General features: G+C 45.7%; 1 protein-coding gene and 1 long non-coding RNA gene across 5 annotated transcripts in view; one reads left to right on the forward strand and one right to left on the reverse strand.

Moving 5' to 3' along the window:
• Positions 1-2,895: 2,895 nt before the first annotated feature.
• Positions 2,896-4,880, reverse strand: LOC124076924 (uncharacterized). Its single transcript, XR_006846491.2, has 3 exons — positions 4,758-4,880; positions 3,498-3,630; positions 2,896-3,058 (listed from the first exon to the last, which is right to left on the reverse strand). It is a non-coding gene; the product is annotated as an uncharacterized LOC124076924 (long non-coding RNA).
• Positions 4,881-4,983: 103 nt separating this feature from the next.
• Positions 4,984-24,864, forward strand: part of CUNH7orf50 (chromosome unknown C7orf50 homolog) — a 117,126-nt gene continuing 97,245 nt past the window's right edge. The window contains exons 1-2 of one of the 4 annotated variants that reach the window (XM_046421032.2): positions 4,984-5,055; positions 13,173-13,302. In XM_046421032.2, the coding sequence (XP_046276988.2) occupies positions 13,174-13,302 (129 nt within the window). In that variant the 5' untranslated portion in view covers positions 4,984-5,055; position 13,173. Of the gene's footprint in view, positions 5,076-13,169; positions 13,303-24,864 lie in introns of all 4 variants that reach the window. The other 3 variants (XM_058571690.1, XM_058571689.1, XM_058571691.1) reach the window with 3 other exon arrangements.

The raw sequence follows: 24,864 nt of genomic DNA on the forward strand, positions 1-24,864 counted from the left end.
CACCCATTTCCTTTCCTTGGAGGCAACTTGCATCTCTAAATAGCACAATTATTAGCTACTTCACAAATTACAGTTTTAGGCATGTCTATTAATTTTCTGCAAAGGAAATGGGAACTTGATCTCCTCCTTGCATCTCTCTTGGAAACTCTCTCCTTCCCCCGCACCCTGCTCCATTTTCCCAAAGGGAAATAAGCTGTATTCACATTATTTTGGCCATAGAATTCAGCTATTGTAGCAATACCATGTTTCCTTTTCCTTTACAACATTTTTGTTTTCCTTAGAACAAATACCTTTTTAAAATATTTTTGATTTTTTAGTTGTAGTTGGACACAATACCTTTATTCCATTTATTTATTTTTAGGTGGTGCTGAGGATGGAACTCAGGGCCTTGCTAGGCGAGCGCTCTACCGCTGAGCCACAACCCCAGCCCAGAACAAGTACCTTTTTATTTCTGTTTTGCTTAGTTGTTTTACATTCACAACATTTTCTCTTCCAAACTCTCCAACATTATCTAAATCACCAATTGGAGGTGCCCAAAGGGTCACGTGGCTCCTTGTGGCCAAGGCACGTGCTGGGGATGTGCCCACTGAATCATGTGGCTGAAGCAGGTGCCGAGGGGAATGCCCCTGAGGATCACGTGGCTGAGGTGAGTGCTGTTGTTTCATGTCCTCTCATTGCAGCTGGGTGCTGGTGACATCTGCTCCAACAGATCAGCACAGCTTTGGGCACCTGGCATGTGATTATTGATCTGTTCCTATCAAGATAGAACAAATAACCATTTGCACCCAAGTGGGAGGCACAGGGGATCGCGTCTGCTGCCTTGTCTAGGGGCTGTGTCAACTCTCCTGCTCCCCATCACAGAGTTTAAATGATCCACAGTATAGATGACATCGTGCTCAACAGACCTGGTGATGAGCAGGTGGCAAGTACTCTGGTGCATAGGTAGGACACTCATGTCTGGGGGAGGAAGATGCGAAGCCCTGAGCTCCAGGGGTTGGATGTATGAGTGAAGTTTCAGAGGTCTGGAATATCCCCCATATGTCCCAGGACCAAGTGATCACACTTCTGCCAGGATCCAGCAGGCTCTCATATGGCCCCTGGTGATGCCCACCTCCTGGTTTTCCTGCTCCTAGGGAATCCCCTCTCTGAGTGTAAGATGACGTCATGGACAGAATATGGCAGAATCCATGGGAAGCCACTTCTGAGATTAGTTTGCCAAGAGGCAGTCCATGCATCTTTGTGTCCCTCTACTGTCTCTGGACGAAGCCAACCGTCATGTCATCAACTGCCTGGTGAAGAAGCCACATAGTAAGGAACTGAGGGAGGCCAACTGCCACAGGGTTGTGACCTCTGAGGAATGACTCTTTCCAGTATTCACATGACTGAACTTGGGAGGGGAGCACAGCCTGACAGATACCCTACTTCACCTAGGGGTACCACAAGCCAAGAGGCAGAAGCACAGAGCTAAGCCATGCCCAAGCTCTGACCCAAGAGACTGAGAAAAATGAGTGTTCTTTTAAGCTGCTAAATTTGGGGTTCATTTGTTATGCAGAAATAGAACATAAATATGATCTTCCACCACTAAGAGTCCTGCCTTTCCTTGGACCCTTTGGATTTTTTGAAAGTTTTTTAGATGTATATAGACACAGTACATTTATTTATTTATTTATTTTTATGTGGCGCTGAGGATTGAACCCAGTGCCTTGCTCATGCTAGGCAACTACTCTACCACTGAGCCATATCCCAGCCCGGACCCTTTAGATTTTGGAGGCTGCTTATATCATATTTAATATGGCCACCACCCATGTATTGGGTAATTGGAAGCCTGAGTTTGAGTTTTGACTGGGTCACCTGGTGAGAGAAGGCTCTGCAGCAGGTGGGGTTTATAGTATCAACCATCTCGCACTTGGGCTGTATAACTTGGAAGATCCAAGATGCCAGAGAGGTTTGAGGGGGATAAGACTGTGGGATCTTTGGTAAATCCAATAAGAGTCCCCTGAGTTCTGGAGTGAAGCCACACCTTCTCCTGCAGAGGATCCCAAACCACTGAGGATGCTCCATGTGCCCCTGGGCCCTACAATACTGACCACTGGACGTCACTTTAACACATGACTGGAGCTATCATGATCTATGACATTATACTGCCAGATGAGTAGATCAGCAATCTACTGTACATAGTTTTTCTTGGCTTTCTATCGTGATGTCTTCTTGCACAGATAGCTATTTTCTATGGAGCTGGACAGAATATATAAGCAAATATAATTTGGGGCCCAAGAGACTGTCTTCTAGAACTCACCATTTCTTCCCTCAAATGTCTAGTGGCACCAGCAATGATTCCTGAATCCTTCCAATGCAGTTTCAACACTGAGGTGAATTTGAAGTGGATTTCTGGAGGACCCGTGAGGTTGGTTTACTTCTAGTTCACAGTCACTCCCACAGTGTAGCTTTCCTGGCTCTCAACCTGAAGATAGGGCATTGAACTCTGGGCCCGCAGCCCACAAAACTGTCAGAATTCCTGCTCAGATATCCAACCTTTCTGTTCTTTTTTAGAACCGACTGCACCCTAAGTGAAAATTGCCCTAAATGTCAGGCTAACTGCTTTGGGATTCTTTTTTCTTTTGTTTATTAGCCTCATAATATTTTACTGCTCAATTAGCGCTCAGATGCTATAAAACAGAATTTCTTTTTTTTATTGTTATCCCATATGGGAATGAAACCAGAATCTTTTTTTTTTTTCTGTGCTGTTCCACTAAGCTATATCCCTGTCCCAGAATTTTTTAAAAAAAAAAATGGCTATATTTGGATCAGTTTTTAACTGTGCTCAGTGAAAAGCTGATATGCATTGCCTACCCATACATTCCCAGAGCTAAATAAGCAAAACCAACTGTGTTTTCATATACTCATATTTTATTACATATTACTTGTATGGGTGAGTGTTTTTTCGGCGGAGTAGTACAATCACTGTGGGGAGCCAGTTGGAGCTGTTTGAAAACCGAATCTCCAACATGCTGATACCCGTGTTTCGGCAAGTCTGAGTATGTGCCTTGTAGACACTCTCCTATATGCACACAAGGGAGACAAACCAGGTATTTATTATGATTTACTCATAAGCTAATCATCAAAGCAAGTGACACCAGAGAGCACTAACTTGTGCTAGCACCCCAAGTCCCCTCGATTCCACCTTTCTTCTGATACGTACTATATCCCTCTGATGCTCATCTTAAAAGTTAGCTGACAAGTTATCACCCTCTCCTCCCATGGCAAAAGCATCTAGATTATTATTTCTAAAAGCTGAAACTTGGTACACCAGGTGTCTGTCACCAGAAGAGGTCCCAAGAATTCCCAGAGGGGGGCCTAAACTTAGGACGATTGGAGTTCTTTTTTTTTAAAAAAAAATTTATTTAGTTGTAGATAAACACACAGTTTATCTTTATTTATTTTTATGTGGTGCTGAGGATCAAACCCAGTGCCTCACATATGCAAGGCAAGCGCTTTACCACTGAGCTACAGCCCAGCCCCATGAGTGGAGTTCTTGACATAGGTGATAGGAAAGAATTTCAGCATGCATCAAAGACACAGATGTCACAGGAAAGCAAGGAGCTGAAGCTCTAAATCTTGGTTCCTGTATTCCTATAAAAGAAAATTTAAAGTCAGACACCAAAAGTCATGCAAGAGAATTATATTATTATTATAAGTGAAAGTGAGGTGAAAGTAAAAGCAAAATGAGGCTTAAGCCAGAGAGTTCTGTCTTTCTCTCTCTTTCTCCCCACCCCTCTCTTCTCTTTCTCTGCATTTCACTGCTCATTGCTATAGCTACTTCCTAATTGAGATTTATTTAAGAAAGTAAAGATGCATTCAAGGGAGAATGTGGACCTTCTCAAGAGACAGAGACACTTTTGGAGTTCAAAGAAACTTGGTGAGGGGTGGGGGGTGGGAAGGTAAGGATGACATCATTCTGATGATCACAAGGTGGTTTATGGTGTCTGGTCGTTCACATGGTCTCATTATCCGATCATAGATAATGTTGGAAAATCCCCTAAATTATAGGTTTCTTAAAATATTGTATCTCTTCTTTGCTTATTCTGGTCATTACGGGAGCTGATGAACAGTGTCCAAGGTAATTTTCACAAGTGGGTGAATTTCCAGTAACCCTTTAAGATTTACAGATTTCCCCAAAATTTGGGAGTGACAGATCTAGAAGAAGTAATTTGGGGAGTGACGGGACTGAAAAAGTACTTGGAACTTCAGATTAAAAATTATATTTCCGTGTCCTTCCTTTCACTTCTTTTTTTTTTTTTTTAGTGGAGGGTGGGCATACTGAGGATTGAACCCAGCGGTGCTCTACCACTGAGCTATATCTCCAGCCCGTTTTATTTTGAGACAAAGTGTTGACAAATGACTGCAGCTGGCCTGGAACTTGGCATATTCCTGCCTCCGCCTCCTAAATCGCTGGGATTACTGACCTATTCCTTTTATTTGTTCTATCCTACTTCGTATCTACTCTCTGTAGGTCTGCGTCTACCTGCACGCAGTGGAGTGGAACGCACTCCACGCCCATCCCGCTTGTGGTGGCCTCCGCTCTAATTCTCTGTACCTTTGCTCACATCCGTGGGCAATGCCTAAATAGTTGCGTTTGAAGATGGTACACGGTATCATGGCAGCATTCCCTATTCTTTGTTTTTACTTTTTAACACCTGTACTTCTGCACCCGAGCTTTAAGAACTCAGCAAAAATCTGGATGCCCACAGTTAGCTCACCAGCTCCAACTTTGAACAGAGAGTGGCAACCGCGAGTCTGCACGTGTCGGCGAGAGGGCGAGTTGCCATGGCAACTCGCGCTCCCGCAGCAACTAGGGCTCAGCGAGATGACGCCACCATTCCGCGCCCGGGAGAGGCACCGCCCCCGTGAGGCCGCCGCTTCTCATTGGCCGGCCAGAAGACCGAGGCAGGCTTTACCCAATGGGGAGCGCCGAGTCTCTGAAGGCGGGACAGGCGTGTACCTGAGGCGCGGGGCCGGCCGGAAGCTGGCATTGGCGGTGCAGCAGGGCGCGTGCAGGTGGGCGCAGGTGGGCACAGGTAAACGCGTGTGCTGTGATCTGGGCCGCGCTGGAGATCTGCTTCCCGTGCGCTGGCCTCTCCACGTGGGTTTGCGGAAGGCTTGGCGGGCGGGCGCGGGCGAGCGGAGGACGCGCTGGGTTTGGGCTCCAGCCTTTCTTGCCCAGTGTTTGCGGATTGGAGCTTTAAGAACCCCTGTTGAGGCTCTTCGGCGCTTCTATCATAAGCATGCATTGCATTTCCTTCCGTCATCCATTCATTCATTTTAAAAAACGTACCGTGTTCTTCGTGTGTGTCGATACTGCTGAAACAGCAGTTAACAAAACAGACCAACCTCGGATCTGGTGAACTAAGTTCTAGGGAGAAGAGAGAGATGAGGAAGATCACGTACCAGGTGGTGATATGTAACCACGGAGAAAAGTTACGACAGGGAGATGGAGAGTGGAGAGGCGAAGCAGGTTAAGGAGTGAGACACCTTGGTAGCTTGAAGAACGTCCAGGTAGTGGAAACGTCAGGTGCAGGGGGACCAGCAAGGAGCCCCGTGTGCCCAGGGCCAAGTGAAGAAAAGAGAAAGAAGGAATTGTGGTGGAGGATGTTTGATCATGTGGGACCCTGTGGCCTCAGGGAGGACTTTGGCTTGTAGTGGGAAGTTTTCAGTCAGAGGTGAGATGTAATCTCAGGTGTTTAAAATCGTTCTGGATGGGAAACCAGCTGGAGGGGCGAGGGCAGAACTGAGAACTGTAGTAGGCCATGAGAGAGTAAAATTCTGGATATTTTTGAGTCAACAGGGCTTAGTGGTGGTTGGATGAGTGAGTGAGGAAGCAAGAGGAGCAGTAAGTGGCACCGAGGTTGTAGCTTGAGCTAAAAACTGGATTTCATCAGAAGGCTGTTTATCATGAGGACACACACCTTGAGAAGATCAGATTTGTGGAGGATGATCAGGAGCTTTGAGAATCATGGGTGAGTCTTGAGTGTGCAGGGGAGATATCTAAGTGTATGTGTAGTTATATGAGTGAGTCGGCAGTGTAATACAGGGAGAGAGCCCAGAAGAAGCCTCCAGTGAAGGCTGGAAGCCATCATCATCTAACGGGTATTTAGAGTCACATGGCTGAGCGAGATAGCAGAGAAAGTAAGGAAGCCCAGAGCCCAGAACCTTCAGAGTTCAAGATCGGGGCCATCAAGAAACAGCAAAGCGTGCTGTCTCTGCTGGAAAAGTAGAACATGCATGCCAAGACAGGGGCAGGGAGCAACTGACACATGCTGCTGAATACCAGCAATGAGCCTGAGCCACATGGGTGTCATTGTGATAAAGGAGCTGGGGAGAGGGTGCAAGAGAGGACCAGAGTTCCTGGGAAATGCAGTGTGCATTGAAGGGCCAGTGGAGAGGACAGCGTGATAAGATAGGGGAGGTTGTAATTGGTGTAGTAGAAGGGAAGAGCTAATGATGCAGGAGAGGGGACAGTTGCTAAAAGTGCTGCCTTGACAGGCAAGGGGGAGAGGACTCAACTCACCTAAAGGGTTGGCCTAATAAGAACATGGGCATGCTGGCTGGATGGGTGATGTGGTAGGAGTTTGTGGAAGTTCCCTAAGTTCTCAGTGATTAGAAACTAGGTCTACACTGAGAAGAGAGAAGATGTTGGAGGTGTGAGATTAGGAGAGGCAAAGGAAGGAGTCAGTCTGGAGAGAGGTTGGTGGAGTAGGGAGGTGTTCAGTCACTGTGCAGCACTGACCATCCCCTTGAGCTTAGAGCTTCTGAATTTAAACTGAGACTGGTCAGCCTGAGTCTGTGGGCTCTCCAGCTGTGTGGAGTTGCAGGCTTAGAGTACACTGGCAGGCGGAGTAGGTCCCAGAGGTGGGGTTTTGCATGAAGGGAGAGAGCCACAAGGGAGTGTATGGGAGTGATTGACTGAGAGACCATGGAAATTACATTGTGGAGGCGAGACAGAGACGGGTGAAGGACATTGAAATGTAGTAGGGTCGGTGGATTGCAGATCTTGGTGAGGTTGAAAGATTATTGGATTCCAGGGTGCCAGCTGGAAAGATAGGAGGTGGAATTGGTCATGGATGCTTGGCATTAGGATGGTGGTAGGCTTTGAGTGACTGCAGTAGTATAGTAGTGTTCAGATAGGGAGGCAACAGAGCAGTGTTCATGGGCACAATAGCAGAGGCCAGGAGGCCACTAATCTAAGCAGGCAGTTCAGAGCATGGCCTAGGCATGGGTCAGAGCAGAGCCACAGTCCAGGGGTGGGGACCGCCCTTTTGCATCTGGATTCCTTACACTGAGCCCTTAGAGATCTGTGGGCTCAGGGTGGGCCTTTGCCTGGTGAGTTTGGAGGTCCCCTCTAGAACCTGTCCCGACCACATCAGACCATCACCAACTGAGATGTCCCCCGTGTCATCTGGGTCTGTGGGTGGTATTTTCAGGTTTAATAAAAGTGTGCCTGGTGTTTGCCTATAGGCTGATTTATCTCATCAGGGTCCTGTTAGATGCTTTTCCACCTGGGGACTGTAGCTTTGCCTGCTTGAGCCGTCTTGATCACTGGCAGTGTGCCTTGGCAGGCAGGTCTGGTCGTCCTGTGCTTGTTCAGTCTGGCCCATCTGCTTAATTGAAGCTTTTGGGCTGTGTCTTAAAACAATTTCTTTTCTTTTGCTTTTATTGTAGAAATTACAGAAGAGCATATGAAAACAATAAACATTCTTATAATCTGAATCTATTTTAGTATATTTCCTTTTAGTTTTTTTCCTTTGTGCACATTTGTCTATAATTTTTCTTACAAAACGAGTCATATTGTATTCCATAGATTTATATCTGATTTTCAGTTTATTGTATTATGAGCACTTACCCACGTGACGGATGTTCCTTGAGATCACAGTTGTTAATGGTTTCTTTGGAATATTCCTTTGCATGGAGGAGTCATTCATTTCCCCGGCCTGCTACTGTTGGACAATTATGGTGTTTTCAATTTTTTAATATTAGAGATAGTGTTGCCATTATCATCTATGTACATATAAATCTATGTCCATGATTATTTCATCAGGATGAATTCCTAGCGTGGAATTACTGGGCCAAAGCACTTGATAAATGTTATAAAATTACCTTTTAGAAAGGATGTACTAATTTGTCCTCCTATTAGCAGGGCATGATAATGTCCTTTTTCCTATTCTCTGACCAATACTGTACAGTATAATTTTTTAAAAAATCTTTTTTGAAAATAATTGATTTTTGTTTGTATTTGGTACTGGGGGTTGAACTCAGAGACTCTCTACCACTAGACTACAGCCCCAGCCCTTTTTATTTTATTTTTTTGGTACTATGAATTTGGGTTTACCATGGGCACTCAACCACTGAGCCACATCCCCGGCCCATTTTATTTTTTATTTTGAGACAGGGTCTTGCTAACTTGCTTAGGGCCTGCTAAGTTGCTGATGCTGGCCTGAAACTTGCAATCTTGCCTCAGCCTCCCGAGTCACTGGGATTACAGGCATATGCCACCACACCCAGCTAAAATCAATATTTTTTAACCTTCAAATTAGCTGTTACATATGCATGTAACTGAAGACTGACATGGTGCTAGACGACTTGTAGACCGAAATCATTTGTCTCCCCCCATTCATGTCCTTAAAGGCAAAACCAGTTTAATCTTGCAGCTGTTTCTACTGTTTCTACTTCTGTGTTTCTAAATAATATGCTTGTGATGTGGTTATTGGCCAATTTCAGACATTCTCTATTGATTTTCTACTCTGACGGGCAGATGTGCCTGTTTCCGCATTGCATGCCAGCTGCATGGGTCACAGGGGTGAGTGGGCTGGTGTGTGTAGAGCATGTTGGGGCAGGGCCTGGCCTTGGTGAGGCCTCTTAATGCTAATTCCATAAAGTGGTAGTTAGGGTTAGCTTCCTTAATATCCTTGACCCCCTCAGAATCCTCCCAACCACCAGAAGGGAAATCTTGGGTTTTCATTGCTCTACAGAAATTAATTCAGTCACTGGGAATGGCAATGATCAAGGGCCATGGTGGCAGGCTACTCTGCTGTCCTGTAGCCGTGAGCTCACCTTGGCCACTAACAGCCCACTTAAAAGACACAAGGAGGCTTCTACATGCATTTTCCCCCATTTATATCTTTCTTATTTTTTAAACAGTACTTGAACATTATAATTTTTTTTAGTTGTAGTTGGACATAATACCTTTATTTTATTTTATTTATTTATTTTTATGTGGTGCTGAGGATCGAACCCAGTGCCTCGCATGTGCTAGGTGAGCGCTCTACTGCTGAGCCACAACCCTAGCCCCTTGAACATTGTATTTTTAAGTTTATGGTAACTTGAGAGAGAATATAGTTTGTTTTTGTTTTTTTAGTGTATTCATGGGGTTGTGCAACCTTCGCCAAAATCTAACTTTAGAACATTTTCCTCCTCCCAGAAGACACCCTGTCCCCACTAGCAGTCACTGCCACTTCGCTCATAGCCTGAGTAGCCACTAGCCTTTTCTGTCTCCGATTTGCTTATCCTGAGTTCTTCATGCAGGTTGAATCATGCAATACGTGGTCTTTCATATCTGGCTCCTTTTGCTTAGCATCAGGTTTCAAGGTGACACATTTTGTAGGTGTATAAGTATTCACTTTTTTATGGCTGAATAATATTCCACCCTGAATACCTAGTTTATCTACTCATCCATTGATGGGCATTTAGGTTGTTCCCACCTTTGGCTGTTATGAGTAATATTGCTAGGAACATTAGAATACAAACTTTAATGTGGAGTTGTTTATTTCTTTTGGATATGCACCTATGACTGGAATTGCTGAGTCATATGGTAATTGCATGTTTTTAACTTTTTGAGGAACTGCCAGACTGTTTTCCAAAGTGACTCTGCCACTTACACAAGCAGTGAATGAGAGCTTCAGTTTTTCTACATTCTTACCAATATTTACTATTATGTCTTTTCTTTTTCTAGCTCATTATTTTATGGTGCTGGGATGGAACCCAGTACCTTGCACCTGCTAGGGAACTACTCTACATTGAGCCATCGCAATCTGTCTTTTTTTTTTTTTTTTTTACTATAGGCATCCTAGTGAATGTGAAGTGGTATCTCTTTTTTTTGTTGTTGTTTTTTAAATATTTTTTAGTTGTCAATGTACCTTTATTTATCTATCTATCTATTTATATGTGGTGCTAAGGATCGAACCCAGTGCCTCACACATGCTAGGCAGGTGCTCTGCCACTGAGCACAATCTTATTTGCATTTCCTAAGTGACTAATGAAGTGAAGCATCTTTTCAGGTCTTCAGTATGTACTAAAAAAACCTTTGGAGGGGGCTATCAGGGATTGAACTCAGGGGCACTTGGCCACTGAGCCACATACCCAGCTTTATTTTGTGTTTTTATTTAGGAAAGGGTCTTATTGAGTTGCTTAGTGCCTTGCTTTTGTTGAGGCTGGCTTTGAATTTGCAATCCTCCTGTCTCAGCCTCCTGAGCAGCTGGGATTTCAGGTGTGAGCTACTGTGCCCTGCTTATTTGCCTTTTATTATTGAGTTGTAAGTGTTCTTCATATATTCTGGATTCAGGTGTCTTGTGAGATGTATAATTTAAAAATGCTCTCTCTCCGACTGCAAGTTGTCTTTTTTACTTTCTTGCTGGCATCATTTGCAGCACAAAAGTTGTAAATTTTGTTGTAGTCTTTTTTTTTTTTTTTAAAGAGAGAGAGAATTTTAATATTTATTTTTTAGTTATCAGCGGACATAACATCTTTGTTTGTATGTGGTGCTGAGGATTGAACCCGGGCCGCACGCATGCCAGGCGAGCACGCTACCGCTTGAGCCACATCCCCAGCCCTGTAGTCCAATTTATGTACTTTTTTCCTTTTGCTACTTATGTTACAGAGAGACTATTGCCTCATCTAAGGCCTGAAGATGTATTTCTATGTTTTCTTCCAAGAATTTTGTTTTAGCTCTTACATTTATGTTTTTGGTCCATTTTGAGTTCATTTTTGTGCGTGGTGTGAGGTAGGGTTTCAGATTCATGGTTTCCTGTGTGGTTGTCCAGTTGTCACAGCACCATTTGTTGAAGAGATTGTTCTTTGAATTGCCTGGCCACCCTTGTTGAAAATCAGTTGCCCAGAAATGAAAAATATTTTCTAGAAGAAACATTCAGTGTCTCAGAGTTATGAGTTATCTCTTAGAACTGTTAAAAGAGATCACTCTATAGTATGGAAAAATCTTTTTCTTCTTTTTAGCAAATAGACTTAGTGATTAAAGTTTTTAATGATAACTTACGGAATGAATATAGATTTAACTTTTATAGTAACTGGTGTATAAATATTTGCCGAACTTCTTTCTCTTAACAAGTAATGGGCTGGCGCCATCCTTTGTGTTTTCAGGGTCCCTATGTCAACATTGTATACTGTATTTCAACAGTCTCTCATTCTTTCAAGATATCTTATTACACAGTTAATTGAAATTTGTAGCCTCTGGCTTCAAATAATTTTTAAAGATAAGGCTTAATTAAGGAATATGGAGCTTGGAATTTTCTGACTCCAGAATAGTAATATTCTTTCAGTGTGCTGTCATCAGTGACAGACCCAAATGGGAGCGGAGATCCTTGGTGCTGGCTCCCCTTGTGTCCCAGATCCACCTTATGCCCCCCTGGCTTTCACATAGAGTGGTATTTGGTCCCCAAACTGGTCTTGGTCTCTGGGGATGCTCGCTACTTCTGGCCCTTTTCATTATGATTATCCTCTTTCTTTTGTGGATCTGGGGATTGAGCCCAGGGCCTTGCACAGAGAGGCCAGTGCTCTACACGGAGCTGTGCTTCCAGGCCCATCATCCTGTTTACATGGTCACCTTCCCATGACACCCACCCCTTTTGCATACCAGTTCTCAATTTTTTTTTTGGGGGGGGGGGCGAGTATTGGAGATTGAACCCAGAGTCACTTGACCACTGAGCCACATCCCCAGCCGTATTTCATATTTTTTATTTAGAGACAGGATCTCTCTGAGTTGCTTAGCACCTTGCTTTTGCTGAGGCTGGCTTTGAACTTGTGATCCTCCTGTCTCAGCCTCTCAAGCCTCGGGGATTACAGGCGTGCACTAGTGCCCGGCTGGTTCTCAACTTTTGACATAGTATGTATTTGGCTCCCCCATAAGAACGGGAGTTCCATGTGGGTAGGTGTTTTGGGCTGCTAGTTTCTACTTCAACCTTCTGGAGGTAGTCTGGTCCCCACTTCAGGTCCCAGTAGCAGCCATCGTCTTCCTGCAAGGTCCAGGGTTCCTTCCTCCTTCCCCTCCAAAGCTTCCAGGCTCCGGCAACCTCAGCCATTGCTCTTGGTTCTCTCATCACATAATCCCACGGAGGGAACTGGTTTTACAGCTCATGGACTCCTGTTCTTGTACAGGAGTAACTAGCTGCTGTGCCTGAGGAAATAGACCTCGAAGGCACATCTCTCCTCCCACATCCCATATTTCTTGCATAAGGCCTTATGACTGGCCTGGTCGGAGGAGATATCCCAGGCTCCTGGTGGTCCTTGAGTCCTTCCCCCTGTGGGTAGTCAGGTGCCTGGGGTAAGGTGGGTGACTCATCCATGGCCTGTGTAAGAATATGAGTTAGTCCAGAATTGTAGAAAATAAGAATAATCCAAATTTTTAAGGGAAGCAAATTTTCACCATTGGAAAATTGTGATCTTGTCACTAAAAAATGGTATTTCTCATAATTTTAAGAGCTTTATACTCATGTGAGGTCAGAAATATGGAATATGATAGGGCTTGGACTGTAACTCAGTGGTAGAGTGCTTGCCTAGCATGTGTGAGGCACTGGGTTTCATCCTCAGCACCACATAACAAACAAAAAAATAAATAAAAGATTGCTATTAAAAAAATAGAATATGTAATGTGTGCATGATGCAGCTACGCTAAGTAAACACCCGAAAATAGAAAGGAAATGTGCCAAAATGTTAAATTGGTGATGAACTAGGAGTTTGACTTTTTTTTTTTTTAACTTTTGTATACTGTATTTCATGAAATACCTTTGTAGTCTCTTAGTAGGAAAGTGCTCCCCCCTTTGTTTAAAAATATTATATGGCGGAAGCCCCTTTTTCCCTATGAATTTAGCAGTGTGCTTTCTCCATAGCAGGATGGCAAAACAGAAAAGAAAAGGTCCCGAAGTGATAGCGAAAAAGAGCAAAAAAGTAAAGAAGGCGTCTGCAGAAGAGAGACCTCAGGCACTTGAAACCACAGCAGACAACGAAGAAGCCAGCCCCAAGGTAAGGCCACCTGTGCCTCTGTGGAGCAGAGGACAGACACACGGGCTACATATGGACACACCCAGCGCCTGCTGACAGCAGGTACAGTGTTAGGTTGGAACACTGTTCCTGCCTTGCTTGGGCCGCCTTCTTTGCTGGCCCCTGTGTGAGACTAGATTGTTTACAATCTAGTTTACAGCAACTGTGGTAGACTAGATTGGCCACAGAGGGCCCAGGGAGCGATCCTTGAGTCCTTTCCCCTGTGGGTAGTCAGGTGCCTGGGGTAGGGTGGGTGACTCGTCCATAGCCTATGTAGAAATACGAGTTAGTCCACAATTGTAGAAAATAAAAATAATCCAAATTTTTAAGGGAAGCAAATTTTCACCATTGGAACATTGTGAGCTTGTCACTAAAAAATGGTAATTCTCCTAATTTTAAGAGCTTTGTATTCATGTGAGGTCAGAAAATTGGAATACGGGGCTGGGATTGTAACTGGGGACCTGCAGCTGGGCTGGGGATGTGCGCTCAGAGAACCGGGCTTCCCCTGCAGAAAGGGCGATTGCTCCTCACCTTGACAATAGGTGGCGGGGCCTGGGGAGCTCTGTTTAAAAACATACGTCTAAAAATGTTCTTACCTGGCAATAATACCAGCAGAGAGTTTGAAAATCAGCTATTAACATCACTGTTTGAATTGCATGCAACAGATTCTAAATAACTGGGGTTTTAAATACCACCCAAGACCAGGCAGGAACAATCTCTCTTCCTAATGCATTTCTATTCTTCATCTCAAAATCTTGTCTACCACAAAAATATGCTTATACCTTTAAATTTTGAAAAATCTAAAATTTTTTGTTACTGCTAAGTTGTGAGTGTTGAAATTTTCCTTCTACATTGGGCTCTCTTTATAGTTAGTAGTATGCATTGATCAAAATAGCATAACATCACAAATTTTGTCAAGTCAACGTAAAATACAGACTGGTTAGGCACGCACTACAGAATCACATGGCAGGGCTTTTCAGAGTTTTGCCTTTGGTTCACGTACCTTGGTGAATTTCATGTTTGAGTGAGACAGGGTTTAATGTTGGTTCTCTTCCCCCCCCCCCGGTTTCTCATTTCTGGATATAAATAATTAAGTAAATGGGAAAAGAAGTTTGTTCTAGCATTGTTGCTTAATTCATTGAACTGAGACCATTAAGTGATTTTTTTTTAATATTCATATTTTTTAGGTGTAGATGGACACAACACAATGCCTTTATTTTTTTTATGTGGTGCTGAGGATCGAACCCAGGTCCCGCCCGTGCTAAGCAAGTGCTCTACCGCTGAGCCATAATCCCAGCCCCCTTTTTTTTTTGGTATCAGGGATTGAATCCAGGGGTACTTAACCAATGAGCCATATCCACAGCCCTTTTTTATATTTTATTTAGAGACAGAGTATCACAAGTTGCTTTGGGCCTTGCTAAGTTGCTGAGGCTGGCTTTGAACTCACTATTCTCCTACCTCAGCCTCCTGAGACGCTGGCATTACAGGTGTGCGCCACTGCATCCTGGCCTCATTGAATGATTTTTTAGGAGCATATTTTATGTCTGTGTGTGTGTGTGTGTGTGTGTGTATTTATATTTTGGTGCTGGGGATTGAACTGGGGCCTCGTGCATACTGGGCACATACTCCACCACTAAGCTACACCCCAAGTCCACAAAATATATTTTAAATATCAACCATTACATGACAACTTGATTAGGCTCTTCAGTTTTTGGAAGGAAGACTTGGACCTGCCTGACTAGTATAAGGATTTGTTCCCTTGTGCAGCATGGCGCCATATATCAGTCTGTCTTTGTGAGGTGCCCCAGAGACTCCTGTTTCCTGGGGTGGTGCGCCAAGGTATGATTCTGGGTGGCAGGTATCCTTTCCTTTATGAAATGAGAGAAGGATAGTGTGGTAGTAGGAGCAAATGTGACTCCATTTTGTTCTATGACTTCATCTTGTAAAACAACCATGCCAAGTAGAAGAGTCATGACTGGAGCAAGATGTTCTTTTCCTTTTGCTATAGAAAACTTTAAGAACATGGAACTACCTAATGGGGCATTGTTTCTATAACTAGGGTAACGGGGCTCTGTTTCTGAAACTGGGGTGACTGGGCTAACTGATTGGTTAGGCTTCCCTCCGCTTGACTGCACTGTCCCGCTTCTGTAACCTGGCTTGCTTGCATTGGCTAGACCCCCGAACATCCCTTTTGCGGTTTTCAGGCTTATAAGGAGTGCCCTTGCAATTGTTCGGGGCTGATCAGGGGAACAGCTCTATGTTCTGGTCAGCCGCCACCGGTGTGCTTCAATAAAGGCTTGATTCGATTATACGTGAGTGGTCTGGAAGTCAGTTTATGAAACCCTGAGACAAAGCTTTAACTATAACAATAGTAGGAAAGCAGAGCCCACCTGACTCCTTGACTGATACCTGGTCTGGACATTTTGCAGTCTTCAGCAAGCCTGCATGGACACCTAGCCGGGCTGAGGGTGGTGGGGGTCTTGATGTCTTCAGGGTTGGGCTGCAACATGCAGTTAGGCAGTTCTGAGCTTTTGAGAGATGTGTAAATAACATGTACAATGTGTCTGGTAGCAGCACAGACTCTGTAGTTTGGATGGGACAGGCACCGCATGCCAGGAGTAGGTCACCACAACCTGAGTGATGGGGACACTCCAGACCCAGGTCCCCTGTCTTGTCCTGGGTTCTCTTTGGCTGTGTCTTACTGAGTGGGCTCCTTTATAGCAGGTAGTTAAATTCCTGTTCCTCTGGCTTCCTGTCTCCTGCTGAGGCCACTTGGTCAGTTCTTTGTGGCTTCCAGGTTCCAGGTGGAAACAGGTTCCCTAGAGCTCACGTGGGGTCCTGCCTGCTACATGCAGAGCCTTGGTCCTTCCTGATGACACTGCCCTGTTCTTTTGAGGCTCCTTCCGTTTTCTTAAAATGAGCTCCAGGCCGTCGCCTTGGAGGTTTTGTGTTGTAGAACTTCTGGCTGTCCTTTGTTACTGAGACTGTATGCAGGCTAAAGTCCAAATAATATTTTAAAGAATGTGATTTCTTTTCTTTGCGGTGCCAGGGAATGACTCAGGGCCTTGCACCTGCCAGGCAATGGCTCTACACTGAGCTACATCCCCAGCCGTCATTGTTTTTTATCATTATAAAGTATATGTTGATTAAAAGAAATTTGGAAAACAAGAAAGAAGAAAGCATTTGGGGTGTGTTTCTTGCTAGTCTGGTTTGGTTTATAACATGGAGTTACTGATAAATTTGTGTGCTGTGTTCAGTTTTCTGGCTATAGGTTTTGAGTTAGTTTCACGCTCACCAGGAGCAGTGGGATGTCCTGTGGCCTTTGTTGGGGGGCTGCTGGCCTGCAGTCACTGACCAGCAGAGGTCGACAGCCACACTCCCCAAGGGAGCCTGTGAGCCCAAGGGCTAGTTCCTATGCTGCGGGCGGCTTCTCAGTTTGGTCTTTGTGATTCTGTGTAGGGGCTTGGAGGCTTACACCCCGAGATCCTTTTCTTGTATTTCCAGAAGTCAGTATCCCAACAAAATGGGGACTCTCCTTGAAAATCTACATTGATCTCTGCTGATAAAAATATTTCTTTACTCACTCTTCTTGTTCTCATGGGAAATTATTAAATGGAGGCATCAGACATATATTTTAGAGAAAAAAAAATATGGAAAGCTGAACCTAACTGTTGAAGAATGGCAGGTCGTGAGGCCTGGAAAGCGCCATTGTGCATCACTGGGGAGCTGGTGGAAAAGTACTGCACTGGCCGCCTCCCTGTCCCCCAGTACTTCTAAGAGAGCCTCTGGGATCTGCGGTGGAGAAGGGAGAGGCCTCTGTCGTCCTTGAGCTGCTGTGTTGTCTCCCAGAGATGTCCATCTGGGGAGCTCCCTGGGCCTTGCGCAGCCATTTCCCACAGTATGAGCACTCCGTGCTTGCGCCAGGACAGTTGAAGTGTCCCCAAGTGCTAGAAACTTCATCGCCCCTTGGGGAATGGTTTCCATGGAGCTTGAGTTCCGATTCAGGCCTGTGGGCTCAGCTCGAGGGCCGCCTGGGGCTGCAGCTCTGCTGGCCCTTGGTTTGGCGTCAGGCTCCTCAGCCCCAGGCTTGCTTGCTCAGCTCACTGTCTAGAGGCCCTGGCAGGCCTGCAGCACTGGAGAAGTGGGTGGTTTGTGATGTCCCTGGACAAGAGCACAGATGCTCCAAAACACCTGCCCCTCGTCTTGGTGGCTGGGTTCCCATGGACTGGGTGCCTGCAGCTTCCCTCTTCCTCAGTTCTGCTGGGCAGTGGATTCACGGGGCTGGGGCTGGCTTTACAGGACTTTGCTCTTCCTGGAGGGTGTCCTGGGGCAGTGGAGTCTCACTTTACCTGTCTGCCATGGAAAGCCCTTCTACTGTGCCTGACCCCTGGAGTTCTCCCGCAGTTACTTTAACCCTTCCAGATCTGGTTTTCTACTGCAAAGGGCCGGTGTGTGGGGGGTGAGTTTTAGATGACTTAGGGCTTCAGAAGGATGGCTCCAGGCACTAGGCTGGGGGGCAAGCCTGCTCTGTGCACTTGAACTGGCTGAACTGGAAGGAGGCGTGGCTGTGATTTGGCAGATCCTTGCCCTCCTGTCTCCCTCCCTCTTCTCCTCCTCCTTCCTCTCCTTGTTCCCCTCCTTTCTTGCCTTTTCTCCTTCCTGCATCCTTCCATCCTTCCTTCCCTCACCCCCTTCCCTCACCTCCTTTCTGATCCCTCCAGGGGAGAAGCTGGGCATTCTGTTTCTGTCCTAGACACTGAGACACCTGAAGGGGAGACAGTGTAAACAGGACTGTCGTGCCAAAGCCAACCACGCGTCTGCAGGTTTAGAGGGCAGTGCCGCGGCTGCTGTAAATACACCTCCGGCTGCCGACATGTTGTGGGCGAGCTAGGAGGAGGGCTCTAGCTGAGGCAGTGTATCTCACGGCCTGTCATTGATAGGTATCCTTGTGTTTGCCAAGTACTTTTCTTTGGAGATAGAGTCTCACTGTGCTGCCCAGTCTGGCCTTGAACTTGAGAACACCCCAGTCCCTTAGCCTGCTGTGTAACTGGGATTACAGATGTGCCACCACACCCAGTTGGTGTGAGCATGTGCAGAGGCCTTGCAGTGTTGGCTTCTCAGCAGCTCTGAGGTGCCCAGGGCCAAGGTGGGGAAGTTGTGCTGATTTTGCAGACAATGCAGAGTGGGCCACCTGCAGAGTCACCTGCTAGCTGGTGACAGAGGAAACACACAGTTGAGCTTCCTTCCTGCCTTTTTCCCACCTCTTTCCCACCACTGGTTGTCCTCAGTCATGGTGGTTCAGGGTGCTAACCGGTGAAACTCCATGAATGTCACCAATGTTTCCTGGCACTGCCTTCATACTGAGTATTGGAGACCTGAATGGGAGAGCAGCCCAGATGTGGGGTGCGTACGTCCACATCGGGAACAGCAGGCAGGAGTGCACAGTAGGGTTACTCCTGGAAGGGGTCAGTTGTGTTCTTCTTTCAGGATGTGTGTGCAGTTGGAAGCCAGTTGGCGTCCAGGTCCCGTGTGTTTCCAGGGTCTCCATTGGAACCTGCCCAGTAGACTCTGGATTGAGGCTGGCTGCGTTTAGAAGGAAAGAGCTGCTCAGTTGGGACTGCTCTGTGGCTCTTAGTTTCCTTCTTGGTAATCTTGAACATAAGTCAGATAGACTCACCCAGGTAGTAAGCCTGCAGGTTTTTACAGAACCATCAAGATGTGGTGGTGAACTCCATGGCCTTGAGAATTTGCTCAGAGCCAAAATCCTTCACACCAATGGCATTTGGCCTCAAGGATTGTTAGTATTCCCCGGGTATGTCATTGCACCCTTGGGGCGAGTAGTTGGAGTCTTTACAGACAGTTTCCTGGAGCCTGAGTTGCTTTCTTTTGGAATTCCGTCCTGCCCCCATTACTTTGTGACTACTGGATCCTAGGTTGGAATTACAAGTTGGAAGACTTGTAGGCTAAAGTGACTTACAGATGGATTAGTCATCTCACCTGGGGAACTGAGACCCAGAGAACACAGCGACCCTGAGAGCCTTAGTGGTTTCTGGAGGCCATTAGGCCAGGAGGAGGTCAGATCTCTCTGCTCAGTCACCTCAGGACAGTGCCTCCTGGGTCTTATATTTTTCTGGCTGAGTACCACTGCACTGCATGGAGTTGCAGATTTGTTTACCTCTTGACCAGATTTTGGACCGTGAGTCATTTCCAGTCCTGGCTGTTCTGAACACGCTGTGGCTATCTCTGTGAGTCCTTCTGTGTGTTCATTTCTCCCATGAATCCCGGGACTGCAGTTGCCATACCGTGTGATAAACATGTGTGTGATTTTCTGAGACACTGCTTGTCAGGTCCACAGCCCACTTGGGCCAGGGCAAGGGGATAGGTTGCTGAGAGGCCAAAGAAAGTGCCCGAAGCCAATGTGCAAGACATGGGAAAGCTTACAAGAGATGAGTGACTACTCCAAGAAGAGTTCAGTGGTGACAGGCTGAGCCAGTAGCACTCTGTCCCATGACTTTGCTCCAGGAAAAAGAGCCCCTCCATCCCTCCCAGTGCTGTGGGAGGACACACACCCTCTCCACAGGACTTTAAAGGTTGGTTGGCAGAAGCTTAGTTTGCTTAGTTCCACGTATGGCCGACGAGCCAAGGAGCCACTGCTGTGGTGCGCGCGCAGGCAAGCGCTGCTGCGACGGGTGCCGTCAGCCTGTCTTAGTTCTCAGACTTCTTGAGAAAAGACAGAGTCCTGCCTTATCCAGGAACCCTGGCCCACCCTGCCCTCCTTGTTCCTTTGACTTGGTGCAGCTCCAGGCACCAAGAGGCACTTCAGGAGCGTGGCATTCTTTTCTTGTCACTGTCTTTAAGGATGGTGCACTACTAAGCTGGTCCCCAGAGCTCCTGTGCTCTGCTTCCCCCAGCAGCGTGTGCAGGTGCCTGGGGGGCTCTGCATGTTTATCAGCACTTGTTATTGTCAGTATTTTAAATTTTGGCCACTGGATGTAATCATGAGGGGAGAGAGATTGATTGATTGATTGATTGATTGATTCTTCTCATTTTTTTCCCCCCTAGTACTGGGGATTGAACCACTGAGTTACATCTCCAGCCCTTTTTATTCTTTTGAGAAGAGGTCTGCTGACTTGCCCAGACTGACCTTGAACTTGTGATCCTCCTGATGCAGTTTCCTGAACTGCTCTGATTGCAGGTGGGTGCCACTGCACCTGGCCTGTGTGTATTTTTTTAAAAGCAGCTTCGTGAGGTATAATTGACATAGTAAACTGCACTTACTTCAAGTGTACAGTTTCTCTTTGTGGTTTTAACTTGTCCCAGGCTCAGTGGGTCCTTTAGATCATTCAGGGTACAAATCAAACATGGCTAGCAAAGAAAGGGTTACTAGGAGTTACTTATTACACTGATTCACAGAGCAAGGTGGCTGCCCTGTAGGCAGAATGGCGAGGAGGTCAAAGTTTGAACAACATATATATATATATATGCTTTGGGGGCTAGAAATTGACATCTTCACATGCTATGTTGCAGTCTCTCATTGTGCCTGTGCCCGGAAATATGTCTAAAATTGTGTTAGGTCTCCCGGCCTGGGCATCTGTTTTAGCATGTAAATGTATTTAAATGAGTGCATTGGTTAGTGAGAGGTTGTGGTCACATCTCCTTGCCACTTTGATGCCTTAGAGGATGGACTAGTCTGGGAACGTCCTCTGCCATTCACCTCAAGCTTAGAGCAGGAGGTCCTTTTCTTTCAATAATCACCGACTTTAACTGAACCTGTGCTCCTGCTCCATTTTACCTGACCAACCATGATCATCGATGAACATCTTACACTTGTTTCTACCATTTATAAATTATCTTTGGTGAAGTGTCTGTTTAGTTCTCTTGGCCATTTTTGTTGGTTTTCTCATTATTGAGTTTGGGGAGTTTGTTGTATATTCTGTATACAAGGCCTCTATCAGAATTTTTGTTTTGTAAATATATTTTTTTCTCTGTCTGTAGCTAGGGTTTTCATTTTTCTCAGCAGTGGCTTTTGAAGAGCAGACATTTTAAATTTTGGAGAAGTCCAGCTTGTTAATTTTTCTCTTGTGATTCATACTTTGGTCAGCACACTATTTTGGTTGGGCACGCCCTGGAGATGTTTCCAAGTCTGTGCGTGTACCTCTGCCCGACTTGGTCCTGCTCACACCTAACGTTATACACTGTTCCACTGTGTGAGCGTGCCACATTTGATCATCCAGGCATCCATGGGTAGACCTTTGGGCTTTTGTCCATTTTTTTTGGTTATCAGCCCCTCTGGTGGATGTGAGTGATGTCTCTTTGTGGTTTTGATTTTCATTTCCTTGTTAATTTATGATGTTGAATATCTTTTAATGTGCTTCTTGGCCATTTGTGTATTTTTTTTGGATAAATATCTATTCAGATATTTGCCTATTTGCTCCCTGGGTTCTTTGTCTTTTTATTGTTCATTTGGAAGATCTTTCTTAAAGCTTCTCTTTGTTGTGAGCCTTTTTCTCTTTCTGCTTATATCTTTCATCCATACTGTTTACTTAACGAGATGTTTTCTAAAGGAAGTAGTCGTGTATCCTTTTTGTGGTAATTCCTTTTTTTAAAGTTCTGGTCACCAAGAGATTTGGTTTATAGTTCTTTTTGTGTGTGCAGCGGCGGTGGGGGTGCGGAGTACCCAGGATTGAACTCGGGACGTGACCACTGAGCCTATTTTGTATTTTATTTAGAGACAGGGTCTCACTGAGTTGCTTAGGACCTTGCTAACTTCCTGAGGCTGGCTTTGGACTCACGATACTCCTGCCTCAGCCTCTTGAGCTGCTGGGATTATAGGCAGGCGCCATCGTGCCTGGCTGAGAATTGGTTTATATTTCTAAAAATTAGGATGGAGATTATTGATGGTTTAACTCAGCAGGGGCTGTTGAAATGGACTAAATCCCTAGAATCTGAAAGGGGTCTGATTTAGCAGGGAGGCTGTGGTGGTCAAGTGTATGAGCCCCTGCCCTGGGCTCTGGCTCTCCCCCTTATTGTATTGATCTCTTTCTTTGAGTATCCACCTTCTATCTGGTGGGTCTTTGGGGTGTTCCTACCTCTAGGTTTTTATAAATAGTGTTCCCAAGAACATTTGGGTTTCAGTTTTCCCTTAGATTCCTGCTTTGGTTCCTCTGGCTGTATTCCTAGGAGTATAATCTGCCAGATCATATGCAAGTTCTACATTTAACTTTTTGAGGAACTGCCAAAGTGTTTTCCAGGCAGCTGCCTGATTTCACACTCCCCGCACCACTGACGACGCTGGGTCACACTTCTCCTGTCCTCAGCAGCAGTGCTGTTGCCCAGCCTCATCCTAGCCTTCCTAGAAGGTGTGTGGTGGGTCTCACGTGGCTCTGATTCACATTTCCCCAGTGGCCAATGTGTTGAGCTTTATTTTCATGTGCTCTTTGGTCGTTTGAAGAAATGAATATTTTCTTTGCCCATTTTAATGTTGTGATCTGTCTCTATAATGGAGTTGTGAGGGTTCTTTATAAATTCTAGAGATTCAGCCTGGCATGAGGGCACACTCCTGTAACTCCAGCAACTTGGGAGGCTGAGGCAGGAAGATCAGAGATTTGAGGCCTGCCTCAGCAACTTAGTGAGACCCTGTCTCAAAATAGAAGTGCCACTGGGTTACAGCTCCAGTACCTAAATAAACAAGTCCTAGACAGGATCCTTTTGCAGATAGAAGACCTGTAAAGTTTTCTCCTGTTCTGTGGGTTGTTTTTTTCACTTTTTGGCTGATACTGTTTCAAGCACCAAAGTTTTTGATTTTCATGACATGTAGTCTGTTTTTTTCTTTTGTTGCCTGTACTTTGATGACACATCTATAAAACCATTGCCAGGGGGCCAGTGTTGCAGAGTGGAGCCGCAAATCCCTGACTTGCTGGTGTGACTCCCTTTCCTAAGCTGAGCTCCTTGGCTATTTCTGGGTGTCCTTGACCTGGGGTTGCAACTAATGCTGGACAAGCCAGATCGTATGCTGGATTTCTTGTTTTGGTTTAGTTGCATTCTGAAAGAAGCATTTATGTTGTCCTCTGGCTCTTGATGACAGGATAGATGGGAGAAAGGTGACATTGACAGTATCTATAGCGAGCACAGCACAGGTTTCTTTTGTCTGCTTTTTGTACATCGAGATCAAAGACCCGTGATGGTAAAGCCTGCTCTGTAAGGAGCTGCAGTGCTGCTGTTGCCCACAGCAGAGGACTTTGGGGGTTTGGCTTCGAGTCCCGGCCTTCCTGCCAGTTCCAGCGCAGTGCACATTGTATGTCCCCCTCTGGGGCAGAGTCTTTCTGACCATCACCTTTCTGAAACCCTCTTTGTGGCCTGAGCAACCTTTTCATTTCTCTTCTTTTATTTTTTCACATTCTCCATGTTGGCCCCGTAGCCTGACTCTTCTCCAGTGGTAACACTTAGCAGTAGTTCACCCGGATCAAGTTAGGACATTTAGCTTGTTCAGCAAAAGTGTGTTAAAAATTGGGCTTTTATGCTGCTAGAAATGGCATAATTATTTGATATTGCATTAACTTATGTTTTTATATGTAATCAGTTATGCAACTGTTAATTGCTTTTTCCCCCCCAGTGGCTTTCAATTACTTGCTTAAAGAGTTCTTTTGTTTTGAAGGATGGTAAATATAGCAAGCTTGTTATTGTGGGGTGTTGGGTTGGGATTAGGGAGCTTCAGGATGACTGTTTATAGTGACACTGGCTCGGGTAACAGAACTTTTAGCAAAACTGCAGCTCTGTGAGGTTCTGCTGATGCCAAGCAGAGTTGTGCTACTTTCGGTGTCACTCATTGTCTGGGTCTGCAGCCCCGTCAGTCACTGGAGAGGGATAGTCTCACGAAGTATGAGAAAACCCGGCCATTGGTTTGTTCTGACCTGGAAGGTCATTAGTGGGTTTCCCCAGTTTCTTCTTGATGCATTCAACAGCCGACAGCTTGGATTGCCACGTGAAGGTGAGCTAACGCTTGATGGATATTGATGGATTTTAGGTTCCTGTAAGGATCAGGGTGACTGCATCCGGGGCAGTTCCCCTTCTCAGTGTGTGACTGGAAAGCACTTGGTGTAAATCAACATCCAAACGTGATTAAAAATAAACTGTGCCCCCCCCAAACATACCCCCAAGCGCTCTTCCTAAGAACCCAGCAGACATTTATGGTAAAGTCAGACACATCTTTTTGGATCTGTGCCTCAGAGGATGAGCATTTTTGAAGAAACAAGAGACTTTAAACTATTTCTTCCAAAGCCTCAGCTTTTAACTCTTCTTGGTATGCTTTTGTGTACTATATGCAGCGTGTGTGAAAACAGAGACACTCTAGGTGTTCCGTGCAGGGAGAGCCTTGCACTGGGGGTGGTGCTGGCCTGGTTGCTGGGATTGCTGGGGGCTGCAGGGACATGGTGTGCCCTGCTTGGAGGGGCAGCTCTCCTGGCAGACATTCCACGTGGGGACCTTGGGCTTGGGTCCCCTTGCCCATATTTCTGAGTCCAGCCTGCCCCTAGCAGGGCCTGGCAG

Source organism: Marmota monax, unplaced genomic scaffold, assembly GCF_021218885.2.
Source record: "Marmota monax isolate L192 unplaced genomic scaffold, Marmota_monax_Labrador192_F-V1.1 WCK01_AAM20220418_F8-fsc00266, whole genome shotgun sequence".
NCBI classification, from domain to species: domain Eukaryota; kingdom Metazoa; phylum Chordata; class Mammalia; order Rodentia; family Sciuridae; genus Marmota; species Marmota monax.